Raw genomic sequence first — 16,792 nt, forward strand, 5'->3', positions numbered from 1 at the left:
TACACTTTTTGAGTTTCAATTTGGCCCCATATCAACTGTGCAAAATTTCAGCTCGATCGGAGAAACTATATTTTAGCGCCAGCCGTTTTAAATTTTCATACGATTTACTATGGGGAAAATCAATTTTTTAAAGAAAAATCACCACAGGTTGCCCCTTAAACCCTAAAAATATATCGATGAATGATTTCTGTTGGAAATTTTACGAGGAACAAACCCTCTGAAGACCGCAAAGCGATTGAAGGCATGTGGAAAAAGTTATTGACTGAAAACCGAATGACATGCCCACGCTGTTTAACACGTAAGGAATAACAATAAATAATAAAATCTCGTCATTTTATCGATCGGGTAAGGCTTAATAACTTTTTCCACGAATGTCGCATCGCTTTGCGGTCTTCGGTGGTCTGATTCCTCGTGAAGTTATCTACAGAAATCATTCAACGACTTATTTTTAGGGATCAATGGTTGACCTGAAGCGATTTTTCTTTGAAGAGGTAAATTTTCCCCATAGTAAATCGTATGAAAAACAAAGAATGGCGGGCGCTAAAATATAGTTTCTTCGATCGATCTGAAATTTTGCACAGTTGATATGGGACCAAAATGGAGCTCAAAAAGTATACAGGAGTTGGAGTTTTTCCATTTTTTATATTTTCCCATATAAACCGTGTACCAGGCTAGTGGCCACTAAATAACGGGAATGCTTTTAGCAGCTGATTAAAAACAATAGAAGCGTCCATAGAGTAAACATTTTTTAGACAAAACCATCGTCTATCTATCCACAAAGTCAGCGTATTTTTTATTTTGTGTCAACTTATTCTGTTCTGCAGAAAACGACATTGAAACAGGAAGCACTACCAAAACGCCTTGGACGGCTCTACTGATTGCTCAAAACAACCGTAAAGTTAATAGTAAACCATTATATAACTAGAACCCGCCCGGTTTTAAATGAATTCCACATTTCGGCATCCCAAGAAACAGATCCTGAAGGAAATAGAGGAAAACTAGCAAAACCAATAAGCATGATATCATTTCACATAATAAAATCTTCTTTTGTGACATGGGCTGGATAAATCAATAGAATGCCTTGTTAAATAACAAATATTTACATAAAATCACATTTACACATTGAACAACATGTAAATGGTTCGTTATAAAAAAAATAGCACAAAAAAGTTCAACAATGAACCGCAGTGCACAAATTACATCGACACGTTTTGGTGATACAGAAAAATAACATTTTTTGGAAATTTCTATAAATGTCATTTACGGGAAAAGGCTACAACCAAAGCAAAAAAAAAAACAAGTCAGTATCCCCATTTTTTCTTATTATTGTTTGAGTGTGTAGATGCTAAAGGTAGCTGAGAAACCATTTATTTTGACCAACGATTTCACAGACGCAGAAAATGCGTGAATGTAAACTCTGAAAAGTCGTACAAAGCAGTTGCTCCAACATCACTGCAAAAAAATACTGTACAAATTACTACGTTCAACTTTCTTAAATTTTATATTTTCCATGGACGTACATTGTTAAACCTTTATGATAGTTAAATTCAAATTGCCATTTTTAAAGATCATATATTTTTAAGAGCACATTCAAAGCATTCCCGTTATTTAGTGACCACCCGTTACCTAACTGATTTCCTAACTGATGTCTACGCTCTGTAAATCATACCCAGTCCCGAACAGTCTGGTGAGTTTAGTTAATAGAGTTAAAAAACTATAGAGGACGAATGTCGCTGCTGTTCCCTTTGTTCTCACTCGAAAACATGTCGGGTATCTACCTGTCAAACTGCATACTGTTTCGCTTTGACATTTATAGCCCGGCCTATCTGCGCCAGCAAGAGATGTTTCGGCAGCGACGCCAGCGACATTCGTCCTCTATAGTTTATTACCCCTATTGTTTAATTGGTCTTTTATTCAGCATCCATATCTCGTATCTCCTCACGGTTTGCTGGATGTATCGATTACGTCACCCTACCACAAACGTAAGCGAAGTGATCTGCCTTGTTTAATCCAGGTTCTGGCGATCGATCGATAGGAAGCACAAAGGCACGTGTAAACCAACAGTTTGTTGTTGGGTCGAGGATCAGCATGCATGAGATTGCATGGTGATAGACTAGGGTGGTCCTCACAAAGATGTTTGTGCATTGGTCTCTTTTTTTTCTTTTTTTCTATTTTGTCAAATATTTGACCCTGTGTGATGGCATCTTAAAGTTGGACCCGCACTTGCTGATGCAACCTAAGTTGCTAAATCGGGTGTTATCGATATTTCACTGGTAAATTTTTCCCCGATGACCCTTTTTTACCGTCATCGATTACAGTTAATTCAGATGCCATCGTTTGTGACCGCCGTAGAAGTAACAATACTCAAGACAATGTGTTCACTGGTGCAAAGCCGTCCATTTTCTTACAGAAATGTGTGTAGGTGAAGTCCGTAGATTGATTGGCAATGGATGACCAAAGTGTATTTCGTTTAGTTCCGACTCTAAAGCCGGCATTCGAAAAGTTTTATGTTTCACATCGGTATCCAGAAATCTGATGCAATTCCTTTACTAATCAAATTCAAAGTGACGGTTTAATTACGGTTCCCATCCAGTACGTTTAGCATTGGGCGATTACGTTTTCGTGACGATGTTTTTTAATGAATTTGTTTCTAAATGTTACGTCTGTTTCTCTGTGACGAAACCTTCTCTTACAATGCGAGAGACCTTTAAAATATCTTTAGGATTTTTTTTTTCATTCAAGTCAAACGAAATCATCCCAGTTGCCCCGTCTAAACCCGCGATTCATGTGAGATAAATTCAAGTCATCTGACAAGCGAGATGGGTTCAATTGAGTTTGCTTACGCACTTCACGAGTTGAATAATGTAAACATTTGCTTCAACTTAAATGCATTCAAGAGCATGCAAGTGGACTCAAGCCATTTGCTCAGTCTAAACACGTCATTCCATTGGATTGAACATGTTTGAGATGTCTGCAACTCAGATGCACGTTTCCATCAAACAGTCTAAACCAGGCATAACGAAAGACAATCTGTGTTCGAAGTGTTGTTCACACAGTCGATAACACTCATGCCCAACTTTTCCTCTTGAATTCGTCCCATCGCATCGGGGTGTCTATGCCCGAAACGTCGGTGCTACTGATGCTGACAACCGAGGGCATGTTCTTACCTTGTGCTTTCTTTGACGACTCCGCTAGCTTTAGGCAGTATAGGGATCCAGATCGCTCTCCTACTACTGCCAATGAGTCGGTAAAGCAGCGTAACAAATCTCCCATCCGTCGTCCTTGAAAGCAGTAGTGAAACCGTTCATAGTTTTCTCCAAAGATTCCTTCTACGATCGCTCGAAGAATTACTTCCGGGATGCCCCCAGGAGTTCCGAAAATTTACTTATATTTTTTCCCGAGGGTCCTTCTGAAAATCCTCTAGAAGTTTCTTCAGAAATCCCATTAGGAGTTCCTTCTGGGTTTCCTCAAGGAGTTCCATCTAGAGTTCTTCAAAGCACTCCTTTCAGAATTCCTACATTTTTTATTTGAGGATTCTATCTTTTGAAATTACTCCATGAGCATTTTTTTTGTGATTCCTCCAGATGTTCATTTAAAGATTCTTCATGGAGTTCCTTCTAGAATTACTCTCGGAGTCTTTTCTAGGATTCCTTCCGGAGTACCTTCTTGGATTTCTCCAGGATTCTTTTTAATGAACCAGGAGTTCGATCTGCGATTCCTAAATGAGTTCTTTCTGAAATTCCTCTAGAAGGTTCTTCTGGGACTCCTCAAGAATTTCTTCCTTCTTCAGAGATTCCTTAAGCTCTTTTTGAGATTTCTTCTAAAGTGCTTTCTAGGATTACCAAGAGTTCCTTCATTGGATGCCATTGCTGGAGAAAAACCAACCAAGAATTCCTGGAGGAACAAATTCCTAGAGAAATATTGTAGGATTCCTGAAATTCTCGGAAGAATTGAAGGAGGCATTCTAGGAGAAATTCTGGAAGACATCTCTGGAGAAACCCCTGAAAGTGTTCCTGAAGCAGGATACCTTTTAATGTATCCCAGAAGAAACTCCTGGAAAAATCCCAGAAATATCTCCCTGAGGAATCTTAGAATGAATCGCAAGTATTTCTGGAGGGCCCTGGCCAAGTTCACAGGGTTTGACGGTATTAAAGTGAAGGTTATTGTAATGTAGTATTCTTTAGTGAATCATATCACTTTTTTAACACTTTAATGCGCCTCCAACGGTTCATCACGAACCGGCTGCTGCAGATGGAGTATGGCTGATCATATGTTTTGGCATATTCATCACACATGCTCGATATACACGGAGGGACCGCCGGGGCTCAATAGATTCTATACCCAAGCAATAGTTTCAAGTCGGTTGGATTTGAGAAGGTTTTGATGATCGTTACAAATCCTAGTAGAAATATTATAGGTTTTGTGACAGGTTTTGATACCTTTTTATTGCCAGTAGACTTGAAAATGCTGTTTAGGCTTTCTTTCCCACGTTGTTTGGTTGATTTTGATTAACTATTAAATTTACTATAATTTGAGTGACATACAATTTTATTAAAACAGATTTGCTTCTTTTAAATATTACAATGATATCCAGTAATATTCTCTAAATCTAGTGAAATCAACCGAATAGTAAGAAGGAAAGTTGCAGCTCTTAATAGTGCTGATAGATTCGAAGCTAACGTGCGAACAATAGATTACTGCACGAACATATACTGACCTGCTTGCTCTCACACGGGGTTTGACTTCTGAGCGGTGTCGGAACCCCTCAAACGTCAAATTTTCTTTGGGAGTGGGCAGGCCGGCCTAAGTTTGTGCAGTGGACCATACTTAAACGCTTTATTGACGTCATAATGCGTTCGACGTGACATTTTGGACAAAAACTGATTGTTTCTAATGAGCTTAAGGACGTAACTTGTGTATGATTAGGCTGACATTTCTAGGTTACGGAGGAGAAAATGACATGGTTTATCTAGGTAAGACCGATAGGACAAACGAACGGATTGGCTCTGTTTTAATAGTTAGGTTGTTTTCGTATCTCGTATCATTGTAAGCCCATGACATGTTCAAAACTAGTGTCTATCATTGGGGATGGCGCCAGAGCTGTATGTGGCTACCAACATAGGTGTTATCGCAGTAACGGCTGTTGTCTTCAATTGGTATTTGACCGTAATATTTCTTGGAGATAGCATAGGCACAGACAAACAGACATACTACTCAAATCGCAATCATCGCACGATTTAACGGTCATTTTGAAAATATAGTGTGGTTCGGACTGTGCTCGCATGTGTCATGGTGGCGCTGCTGTGCCTACATCACCTCTCAATTTCGAAGAGAAATGAACGCGACGCCGTTCAATGCTTACATAAAATGACTCAATCATGAACCTTCATGTTTTATGAATGGATGACGAGTTTTTCTGGCAACACGGGCCGGTCTATTTGTGCTTTACGTCGGTCGCTTTTGTAAAGTAAATTACGTCTCGTATATTGTAGAAAAAAATCGTGCGCGGTGGATAGTTTAGTCCATAACGGTGTTCTAAATCACCAAAATGCCTCCGGGGCATCTATGATTCAGATAAGATGTAACTACAATAGTTCCAAAATAACCCAAGCCACTGGACACTCCGTCGATGATGTGAACCCAGACAGTGCAAAACGTCAAAAGAGAAGTCACTCAGATCTCACGCAGATCAATACTGTCAGCGCTATGAATGCTTCATCTAGCAACGCTCGTATGGGTGTCGTACCAAATCAAAACAACATCTTCAACACACTACCAGATGATGTCCCCAATGTTGAAGTGGATATCAACAACTCACATCGATCTAAAGCCTCGAAAACTCGATGTCCTCCGATCACAGTAGCTGGTATAGGCACGAAACATCTACGCCAACTTCTCTCATCGAAAGAAGTCCCACAGGAGAAGTACAACATGAAGTTGATCAAGAATGGGGTTCAACTGATCGTCGCCGATAAAGAACAATTTCAAAAGTCGGTGGATGTGCTGAAACAAGGTCAGATTCAGTTCTTTACGTACCTGCCACCTGAGGATACTCCTGTGAAGATAATTTTGTCAGGCCTAGCCCTGTACGATCTGGAGGAATTGCGAAGTGAACTTAACTGTTATGGTGTTCAACCGGTTGAAATCAAAGTGTTCTCTGTGAAGAAGACTGACGTGGAAGATGATGTACTATACCTGCTGCATTTCCAAAAGGGGCAGGTCAAGCTTAACGAACTGAAAAAGATTAAAGCTCTATTCAGTACCATGGTCAGTTGGAGATATTTCGTTAAAAACAAGTCTGACGTCGTCCAATGCCATCGGTGTCAACGGTATGGACATGGAAAAACAAACTGTAATATGTTGCCTCTGTGTGTCAAGTGCGGAGAAAGGCATGAAACAATTCAATGCAAGCTGCCTGTGAAGGCTAAACTTCAGGACAAGGATCGGTCAGACCGTTCGCGGATTAGGTGCGCAAATTGCAGCGGTAACCACACGGCGAACTTCCACGGATGCCCGGTTAGGCAAGACTACCTGAAGCAACTAGAAGAACGTGCGGCAAGAAGAAGAACCTACAATACGGACAAGCTTCGTCGGCGCGAAACAAACGTATCCGGTGGATACAGGCCACAGTCTACTACAGCTGGTTCGTCGCGAGTAAATAACCAACCTAACAGTTCCGGCTATCATCAAACTCGTCAACTCTACGCAGATGTCGTTCGCAACCAAAGTCAACCAGACCCAGAAATCGACAATGGAGATTCAACATTGTTCTCTCTGTCAGAGTTTCTCAGTCTAGCGCGTGACCTGTTCCAACGCCTACGGGAGTGTAGGAACAAGGAGCAGCAATTTCAAGCCCTAACAGAGCTGATGATCAAGTACGTTTATAATGTCTAATCACATTATCAAAATGCTCAACTGGAACAGTAGATCAATCCTCCCCAAACAACTGGAATACTTCGAGTTCCTGAACCGCAATAATGTCGATGTCGCCGCTGTGACCGAAACCTGGCTGAAACCTACGAACTCTTTCAATCATCCAGATTATTACTGTCTTCGTATGGATAGAAATCGTGAAAATGTAGATAGAGGCGGAGGAGTTATGCTTTCGGTGAGAAAAGGTTTGGTGTTTCAACAAATAAACGTCAACACGAAATTGATCGAATCGGTTGGCATAAACGTGATCAGCAACGATATCCGTATTAAAATCGTTGCGGTGTATTTTCCTGGTACAAAACGAAATAGTGATTGGCAACGTTATCGCAATGATCTACGACTTCTAATGCAAGATGATATTCCAACGTTCTTGGTGGGTGATTTTAACGCACGTAGCCGTCAGTGGAATTGCAGCAAAAGTAACAAGGCCGGTACTCAGCTCATCCAAGTCATCACCGCTAACAATTTCTTCGTCCACGCACCGGCCCTACCAACATTTCATCCTACCGGCAGAGGACAGGCCTCGACCTTGGATCTGGTTCTGTCCAACAACCTTGTAGACATGTCTATACCAAGAGTGTCCAATGATTTATCATCCGATCATCTACCTGTTAGTTTTGAAATCGCTGCAAAACCGAACCATATCGACACTGCTGTCAGCACTATGTACAATTATCATCGAGCAGATTGGCCCAAGTTCCAGAGAGTCATGAATGAAAGCTTAGACCTCTCCGCCCCAATTATTACGGAACTAAACGATTCAGATGCAGTGGACACCGCCATACAATTTTTCTCTGACGTCATCCTTCGAGCGGAAAATCTTGCAGTTCCGAAGATGCCCATTCGAACTTATTCTGTTCCTGAAATTTCCCTTCATACCAAAAACTTGATTACACTTCGAAATCGACGTAGACGACAGTGGATTCGAACGAGAGATCCCTTCTACAAATGTATTGTGGAGTCTCTGAATAATCGTATTCGCCAAGAATCTGCTCAGACTAGATTCCAAAAATTTGGTAGCGCTCTCAGCAGTATGGAGTCCAGTGACAACAATATGTGGAAAATAACGCGAGCACTTCGCAAAACCTGCAAATACAGTCCACCTTTACGTAACGATGGTACTATTGTGTCATCCCCTCAAATGAAAGCGAATCTACTAGCGGAAAGTTTTGCAAAAGCCCACGACAACACGCTAGAATCTGATGCAGCGACTATAGCCGCTGTGGAAAATTCGATAGCGATGATCAACGAGGCGCCGAGCATATCCGAAACGTTTCTGGTCAGACCAAAAGAGATTAAGCTTCTGCTCAAGAATCTCAAGAACAAAAAAGCTCCTGGGGGTGATAAAATCGGAAACCAGCTCCTCAAACATCTGCCACGTAGGTCGATCATAGTCTTAGCTAGGATATTTTCAGCATGCCTACGTCTCTGCTATTTTCCCAAAAATTGGAAACATGCGCTCATCACAGCAATTCCAAAACCAGGAAAAGACATAACAAATCCAGTGAACTATAGGCCTATCAGTTTGCTCCCCACAATGAGTAAATTGCTTGAACGTATCATCCTCGTCCGTCTAGAACAACACCTGCAAACAGCACAGATAATTCCAGACCAACAGTTTGGGTTCAAACAAGGGCACTCGACGAATCATCAGCTTGTTCGACTTGTGAAAGCGATCAAAACAGGATTTGGCATAAAAAAATCGTCCGGTATGGTATCGCTGGATATTGAGAAGGCATATGACTCTGTCTGGCAAGATGCAATTCTCCACAAAATGGTAGTCGCCGATTTCCCAATACGCCTCGTCAAAATAGTGCAATCATTCCTGAAACACCGAAGCTTCCAGGTTACAGTCAATGGGACTTTTTCTGAGAAGAAAACCATCCCATATGGAGTACCTCAAGGATCGGTGCTGAGTCCAACCCTATATAATATTTTCACAGCTGACATTGTGATGATCGATGGGGTGAACTACTTCATATTTGCAGATGACACAGCTTTTGTGGCAACAGACGCCGATCCAGAAGTAGTCGTAACTCACTTGCAAGCTGCTCAGAACGCACTGGAAACATTCCATAACAAGTGGAAAATTAAAATCAACCCGAATAAAACCCAGGCTATTTTCTTCTCAAACCGGAGGAGCCCCAGACACCTCCCGAGACGCAAGGTACTTGCTCGTGATCTTGAAGTAGAGTGGTCTGAAGATGTAAAATATTTGGGTCTTACCATGGACCGCAAACTCAAGTTCGGAACACACGTACAAGTTTCGCTTCAGAAATGTGATAAACTCGTGAAAAGTTTGTACTCAATGATTTGTCGACGATCGCGCTTGAGTATTGCGAATAAGCTTCTGCTGTATAAAGCCATCATACGACCCACCATCACTTATGGATTTCCGGCGTGGTGTAACTGTGCCAGAACACACCGCAACAAGCTGCAAATAAAACAAAATCGAATACTAAAAATGATGATGAACCTCGACCCTTTCTACCCTACAGATGATCTTCACAGAATTGCTGAAGTTGATCTCATCGATGATTGGTTTCAACGTCTGTTACCCAAGTTTCAGAATAGTTGTTTAAGTTCCTGGAATCCCTTGTTGCAAAATATTTTTTAGTTTGTACTGTGATATTTTATTTAACGTATTTATTGTTTTTCTAACTATAAGTAATTGTAAAGGTTTTTTGTTGTGACTTTTCCTTTGATGTTTGTAAGATTGTTCAAGATTCCCAATAGTCTCTACCAATTGAATGTTGTTAAACTACTGCTGAAAGGATCTCCAAACCTCAGTGAATGAAATCAAATTATGTATTAGGCTAAATAAATGAATAAATGAAATAATTAAAAAAAAAAAAAAAAAAAATGAATGGATGACGCCACGGGGGAGTCGTCACCTGCAAAAACTGTTACATCGAGCCGAGGGAAACAACACCTGCAAATGAATGATTCGGATTGAGCATTATAGAGGGTGCTAGTGAGATGTCAAACGATGTTTTTGAAGCAATTTTCTTCTAAGTACTATGTCTGTTTGTCTGTGGCATAGGCACAGTTGTCAACATAGACAGCATTTTGTGTTATGTTATTTCCAAGAAGTAAAAGCAAGTACACAAGCATTCCTGGGGCTTCAGGTTCCGCGGGTTAAGATTTATTGTGATAACTTCATGGACTTCACATGACTGAGGGCGGACATGACTAATACATCTATGGGAGGGAAAATGCAAAGTTTTGATTAAAACTACTATGGCACAATGTAAAAACTAGTGTTAAATTAGGCAACATAGCCTATTCCGTCTAAACATTGGGCTTTGTAGAGATGAAATTTGAATAACGGGTTCAGCCTTGACAAACAAGCTGTCACGTAGCTCCAACTGAAAACGCTGAAAACCCACAAAAAAAAGTATTTCTGGAGGGATCTCGGAACAAATGCCTAGTAACTTTTGGAAAAAAAATCTAAAATTATTCCCAGATCTCTTGGAGAAATCCTTGCATAAATTCGTGTAGAAAGTGCGGAAGGATTCTCAAGAGCAATCTCGGAAGGAGCTCCCAGAGGAATCCTGGAAATAACTCTTGGAGGAATTCCACAGGGAACCGCTTTAGGCACCTCAGGAGAAACTTGTGGAAGAATCCCTGAAGGAGCTTTGAAAGGAACTCTAAATAAACCTCTCGAAGAATCCTGCAAGAAGTTACTGTATAAATAGAGAAAGTAATTCCTAATATGGGAAAAAATCAATCTGCGTAGTTTTAGTAACAAGTTTGAATAATGATATTTGATATGCTAAAGATTGAAATCAGTTTTGTTATGCCATCATCGAAAATTAAAGTTTTGAAAATACCCCTTAAACCGTGGTTTGAACGTCCCATGCTGGAACGTTCTATGCTTTATACCAAAATAAAAACTTTCAATAAATTTTCCAATTAAAATTCACCTTAAACCCACCTTGTAACCTCTCGTCTTCTATTTTCTATATTCCATTCATCACACTGTGCAGCCGCCTCTCGTGCACCACCACCAGCAACGCTCGCAGCCGCAATCGCCCTCCCCCTCATCGCAGCAAGCGTCACCGTCGTCGACATCGTCTTCGCCCATCGCCGGCGGCACCTCCACCATACGCCCCTCCCCCGGTCAAGCGTCGTCATCGTCATCGTCGAACGTCGATCTGGTGGACGTCGAGGACGAACTGCTGCTGAGCGAGAACGCAGTCTCGAAGCTGTTTCCGAACGATTCACTCACCACCGTTGAGGAGCTCGTCGACTTGGACCAGATCGATGTGGATCACATCCTGAACGAGAACAACTTCCTGAACAATATCAACAATTTGAACTTTTTGGACGAAGCCCTTGGGGAAAGTGTTGAAAGCAGTAGGGTTAGCAGTGCTGGGGAAAACCTGGTGATCAGTGGGGACAGTAGTAGCGGAAATAACAGTGGAAACAATAGTGGATACAGTGTCGAGTCAGGAGGACCCGGGGGAAGTCCACAGGACTCGTTGTTGTTACCGGCGGACGATAGTTTAGTGAACGGTAGTGAAATGCAGTTAACACAACAGGCCATGGCTGCCACGCTGCAGCAGCAGCAACAGCAGTTGAGTGGCACCGCATCACCGGTGCCGGTGTCCACGGAAGAAAGTGTCAATGCCTTGCTCAATGCGAAGATAGACAATCTGCTGGGTATCCATCAGCATCAGCAACAGCAGCAGCAGCAGCACCAACAACAACAGCAGAGGTCGCAGGTGCGGCCACCTAGTCAAGAAGATGCCCTGCTGCTGGCCGATTTGGAGCAGGAGAGTTTAGAGGAAGCGTGCAACAGTTTGATTCGGGACATGAATGAGTACGGGGTGTGCGTGCTGGATAATTTTCTGGGGCAGGAACGGGGGTTGAAGGTGCTGCATGAGGTCACCAACATGTACTCGTCCGGAGTGTTTAAGGTGAGTCGTGGTGGGATGGGCAGATCGTTCGGACATGGCCGTAGTTAAGAGTTTGTAGATTTTGCTTATCGTCAGTGGTTCTCAATCGGTATTAGTAAGGTATAGATCGGCTTAGTATAGAGGCTCAGACTAAAGAAACACTATGCCTGCTATTACTAGTGCATATTTAGCAGGAAGATAATATGCCATTTTTTTCCTTTTGAAACAATCATTCGTAAAAGCATTTGCTGGTAAATCAGCAATCGAAATAGGATTGAGTGCTTTACTTTTCAGATCTCACTACGCTTTTTGTGAATATGAATGCTAAAATGTTGGATTGCAGAATTCAGAAGAACAACCACCTGAAAGATTATTTTTCTTATGTTAACGTACTATCTGAGATAAAGCATGCTTCCCAGCTATTAGCAGCTCTTTACTGAGTTATTAACGCAGAGCTCTTTCTGTTAATGGCAGCTTTGCATTGGTATATCGTGTAGCTGGCACGAATATTTTATATGCTCAAAGAAGTCACAAAATTTCCATTACGAACGAACCCGTCATCAATAAAAGTAGCATTTACTACAAAATTTGAAGTAGTTAGCCCCAAAGGTTGCTACTGACGGAGTAGTAGTATTAGAATTCCGATGAAAATGGTACAGAACACTGGGAATTACGATGGAATATTAGCAATTTCGAATTATAACAATCGGTGCCGGTGCCTGAAGACATCCTGCGATCTCAAGAACTCCTTGAATTGGAAATTCCTTCAGAGATTTGTTTAGGAGTTTCATCAGGAGTTTCTCCAAGATTCCATCAAGAAGTTTTTGTTCGGATTCGCTCCTACAAAGTTCCTTCCGAGATTTTTCCGGTTTTCTTTTCGGGATTCCTACCTCAGTTCCTCCCATGGTTTCTGCAGGAGTACTTCCCGGGATTGCTTACCAAGTTTTTTTTTTTTTTTCAAAATGCTTACACAGGGTGTCTACTACCTGGAAAAACCTGGAAAACCGGGAATCCTCAGGGAATTTTATTTAACAGGGAAAAACCTGGAATACTCAGGGAATATCTTGAGTACTCAGGAAAATTTTACTCCGATAAAAAAAACATTGGGTCGTATGAATAAATAAAAAACTGGTAGTAATCCATATAGAAATTTCGCTACAAGGATTTTTTCCTGAAATTCCGTCAGGGTTTCTTCCTGGAACATCTTTAGAATTACCTCCTGGAATGTCTCTCAGGATTTCGTTTAAAATTCCTTCCGCATTTTTGACGCTATTTTTCTTGGTATTCCATTTTGATTTTTTCCGGAAAGGTATACTTCCGGATTCCTTCCAGGATTCCTGAATTCCAACCGATTTCTCCTGGAGTTTTTCACGGGGATGCTATTTCTTTCCGAAGTTCCCCCAGTGTTTTGCTCAAAGAAACCTTCGTAGGATTTCTACCAGAATTTATCCCGAATACTCTATAAGAATTTCTGTCGGGATAAATCGTGGAATTTCTTTCGGCATTCCTCATGGAAATTTTACACGATTTTCTCCGGTGTTCCTCTTGGGACTTCCCAAAAGATCTTCCCAGAATTTCTTTCGGAGTTGCTAAAGGAGTTATTCCTGGGGTTTCTACTAAAGTTCCTCCAAGGGTTTCTGAAAGAGTTTTCACGAATTTACTGCAAGAGTTCCTCAAGAGATTTCTTTCATTTTTTCCTGTGATATCTTCAAACAATTGCTTTGGGCTTTCTTCGAGATGTTCTTCCTGGTCTCCTACATGAATTTCTTAAAAGTTTTCGCGAGGTTTATTTTGATGTTTTACCTGAGATTTTTCTCGGAGTATCTCCTGGAACTTCTCTCAGGAGATTCCTTCCAATGTAAGTCATGAGATGCTTCTCAGAGTTTATCTGAATTTACCCTGGACTTTCTCCTAAGTTTTTTTTTTGTTTCTAGAGTGCCTTCTGGGATTTCCACAGGAGTTATTGCTGATATTTCTCATTGAATTCTTCTCTTGCATTCTTTCCAGATTTCTGACAGTGATCCACCTGAGATTTTTTTACAGATATTCTCTGCATTATTCCCAAATTTCTTCCAGTAATCTTTACCAGAAATTATCCCGAGATTATGGATACTCCTTTAGGGATTTCTCCGAAAATTGTTGCAGGGATTCTTCTACGGGTTTTCCTCAGAATGTCTCCTGGGATAACTTACGAAATACCTTATAGGAAGTTCCTGGAGAAATAGGAGATAAAATGAGACATCTCGAAAAAAGTAATCCCGAGAAGAAATATTAAGGACATCCAAGGAGGAATTCTGAATACCTCATTGAATCCTGAAAGTAGCTGCGGACTAAGTTCCGCGAGAAAACAAGAGAAATATCTGAAAACTATCGGTAAAAATCCCGATATAAACTATTGGATAGCTATCCCGAAAAACCACTAAAAAAGACACGGACATTGGCTTCAGCCGTCGGCTGTATCGATTGAACGATACTTAACACGAAGTGGCTACGGATAAGAAGCTATTCTCGGGAAAAATTTCATCGCTCGGAGTGGGAATCGAACCCTCATCTATCCGGACTCTAATCGCATGGCTACGAGGCTCAACCAATGACATTCTTGAAGAAATTTTGAATAGTTTTGGATGGATCTTCAGGAGGAATCCAGCGAGAATCTCTGGAAGTATATCGGAAAACTTTTGAAAGTAATATCGGGACGTATTCAAACAGATATCTCGTGAAAGAATCTTGTGGAAGCCAGGAAGTTACTTTGTAAGAAGTTCCAGGAATTACGCTCAGAAATCTTGAAAGATTTTTGAAGAGCGGGGAACTTGCGTATTTTCGGCAGTTTTGTTCTCTTTGTCATGGTTTTTTTTTTAATCTAGGTTTCAGCTGTTGAATTCAGAGTTGGCATCAAATCCTTCCCAACCAAGCTGAATATGATCAAGTTTCAGGCAATTTGGCCGACATAAATCCCTCATGATGAAGAGAACCAACCTGCCGATGATACCCTAGGTCACCCTTTATATTATTTTTAGAAAATTTGGGTTATTTTTTGAATTATAAACTTTTAAAATTTCATCTGGAAAAATCTGGAAAACTCTAGGAATTTCATTTTGAGTTATGAGTAGACACCCTGTACAAGGTTTCTCGCTGGATTATTTACAAAATTGATCCAAAGTTCCTTCAGGAATTCCTCTCAGTGGATTTTCGGGATGACTTTTCAACAGTTTCTCCCAGATTTTTCACGAGATTTTAATAAAAGTTTACCATCGATTTAATCCAGAGAGTTCCTCTCGTTACTTCTGGATTTCTATATTATTTTGTTTCTAGTTAGTGCCCAGATCTTTTTCCGAGATGTTTCAGTTTTATTTAGGTTTTCATTTCGTAATTCCTCTCGAGATTTTTTCATTGGTCTTCCTTGAGCTTTTCGCAAGATTTAATTAGAAATATCGAAAAGAATGATATTTCTCCGTGATTTTTTACAAGGAGTCTTGTAGGTTATTCCAGAAGGTATTTCGAGAAAAATTCGTGAGAAAATCACGACAATACCGATAAGAAAAAAGATCTCTGAGCATTGGTGCAAGAAATCCTGGAAACAATCACGAGACAAAGCCTGGAAAAACCTCTGAAGAAATCGCAGGGAGAACTCCATTAAAAATATCAGCCAGAGCTCCTACAGAAATCACTACAAGGAACTATGTAAGAAAACCCGCGAAAAATATAAGGGGGCATCCATTTAGTATGTCACGCGAAATTTGGGAATTTTCGACCGCTCTTCGTACGGGTTTTTCATATACCTAATACATTGTTTGTTACACTTTTCGAAATCCCCCTTCCCCCTATAAGCGTGACGTACTTAATGGATGACCCCTAAAGAGAAAGTGAATAATAAATCCTGAAAACATCCTGCAACATCGAAAAGAATCTTCTAAGAGAAGTCCCACGAGAACCGAGAGAAAGTTCAGATAAAACCTCAAAAGAAATTCCGCGAGAATTTTAAAAAAATATCCCAGGTGAAACGATAAAAGTTCGGAAATTTCTTGAAGATATCACATGAAGAACTTTGGAAGAAACCCCGTGAGATACTCGGGAAGCAATAAAAGGAAAATCTATATAAATCACGGAAGGAACTCATGCTGAAAATTCGTGAACATCTTCTGAAGAAATCCTCGGAGGAAATCTAATAATGATTCTAGGAATAACTCCTGTAGAAACTCTGGGAGAAATTCTGAGAGAAATGCCGGAAGGAATTGGAAAGGTCCCAGAATAAATCCCAGAATTTCTTTGGATGAAACGCAGGAGAAACGAGTGATTCTGTGAGCAACACCGACAAGACCTCTGGAACACATTGTGGAAATAATTTTAAATCCCAGAAAAAATTATACGAATCTTGGAAAAGTGACGATGAGAATCCGAATGAACTTTCCGTAATGAATACTAATAAAAATGCCGTGAAAAAAAAAAAACCGGAAGGAATCTTCTGATTAATTCGGCACCAACATTTCAAAAGGGCGTAACTGCTTTTGCAACCAATGCCTTCTCATAAAGCTGTGGACCGTATCTCATCCCTCCCGAGCAATCCACTAGCACAAATAGAAAGATAAAATCCTCCTCTTTCGTTTAATGGATGTGAATTGCGTAAGATGAATGATATACGATGCACAGCTCTGTGAGAAGTAATTGGTTGTAAAAGCAGTTACGCCCTTTTGAAATGTTGATGCCGAATTCTGGTAGATATTCCAAAAGACAAGTTATAAAAAGAAACCCTGTTAAAATTTCTGGAGAAATTCTTATGAAGGAAGTTTTGGATGAAGTTTAACCTCCAGATTCACCCCCTTCCAGATGGAATTTTGATCCACGAGCCTACCTACAGCACGGCTATCCAGATTGTTACTTGAAACATTTTTTTTAAGGAAAACACACTTGCTGAAGTATCAACGAGTTCACTACCGTTGCCTTCGAATCGCCTTGGGTTG

The 16,792-nt window shown here is 40.7% G+C and overlaps 1 protein-coding gene across 1 annotated transcript in view; it reads left to right on the top strand.

Moving 5' to 3' along the window:
• LOC115268552 (prolyl hydroxylase EGLN2) overlaps nt 1-16,792 on the top strand; it is a 54,006-nt gene that overhangs the window by 7,657 nt on the left and 29,557 nt on the right. Inside the window, exon 2 of the mRNA XM_029876642.2 lies at nt 10,923-11,855. Coding sequence (XP_029732502.2) covers nt 10,923-11,855 — 933 coding nt within the window. The remainder of the gene's footprint in view (nt 1-10,922; nt 11,856-16,792) is intronic.

The sequence above is a fragment of the Aedes albopictus genome, chromosome 1, assembly GCF_035046485.1.
Source record: "Aedes albopictus strain Foshan chromosome 1, AalbF5, whole genome shotgun sequence".
NCBI lineage: Eukaryota > Metazoa > Arthropoda > Insecta > Diptera > Culicidae > Aedes > Aedes albopictus.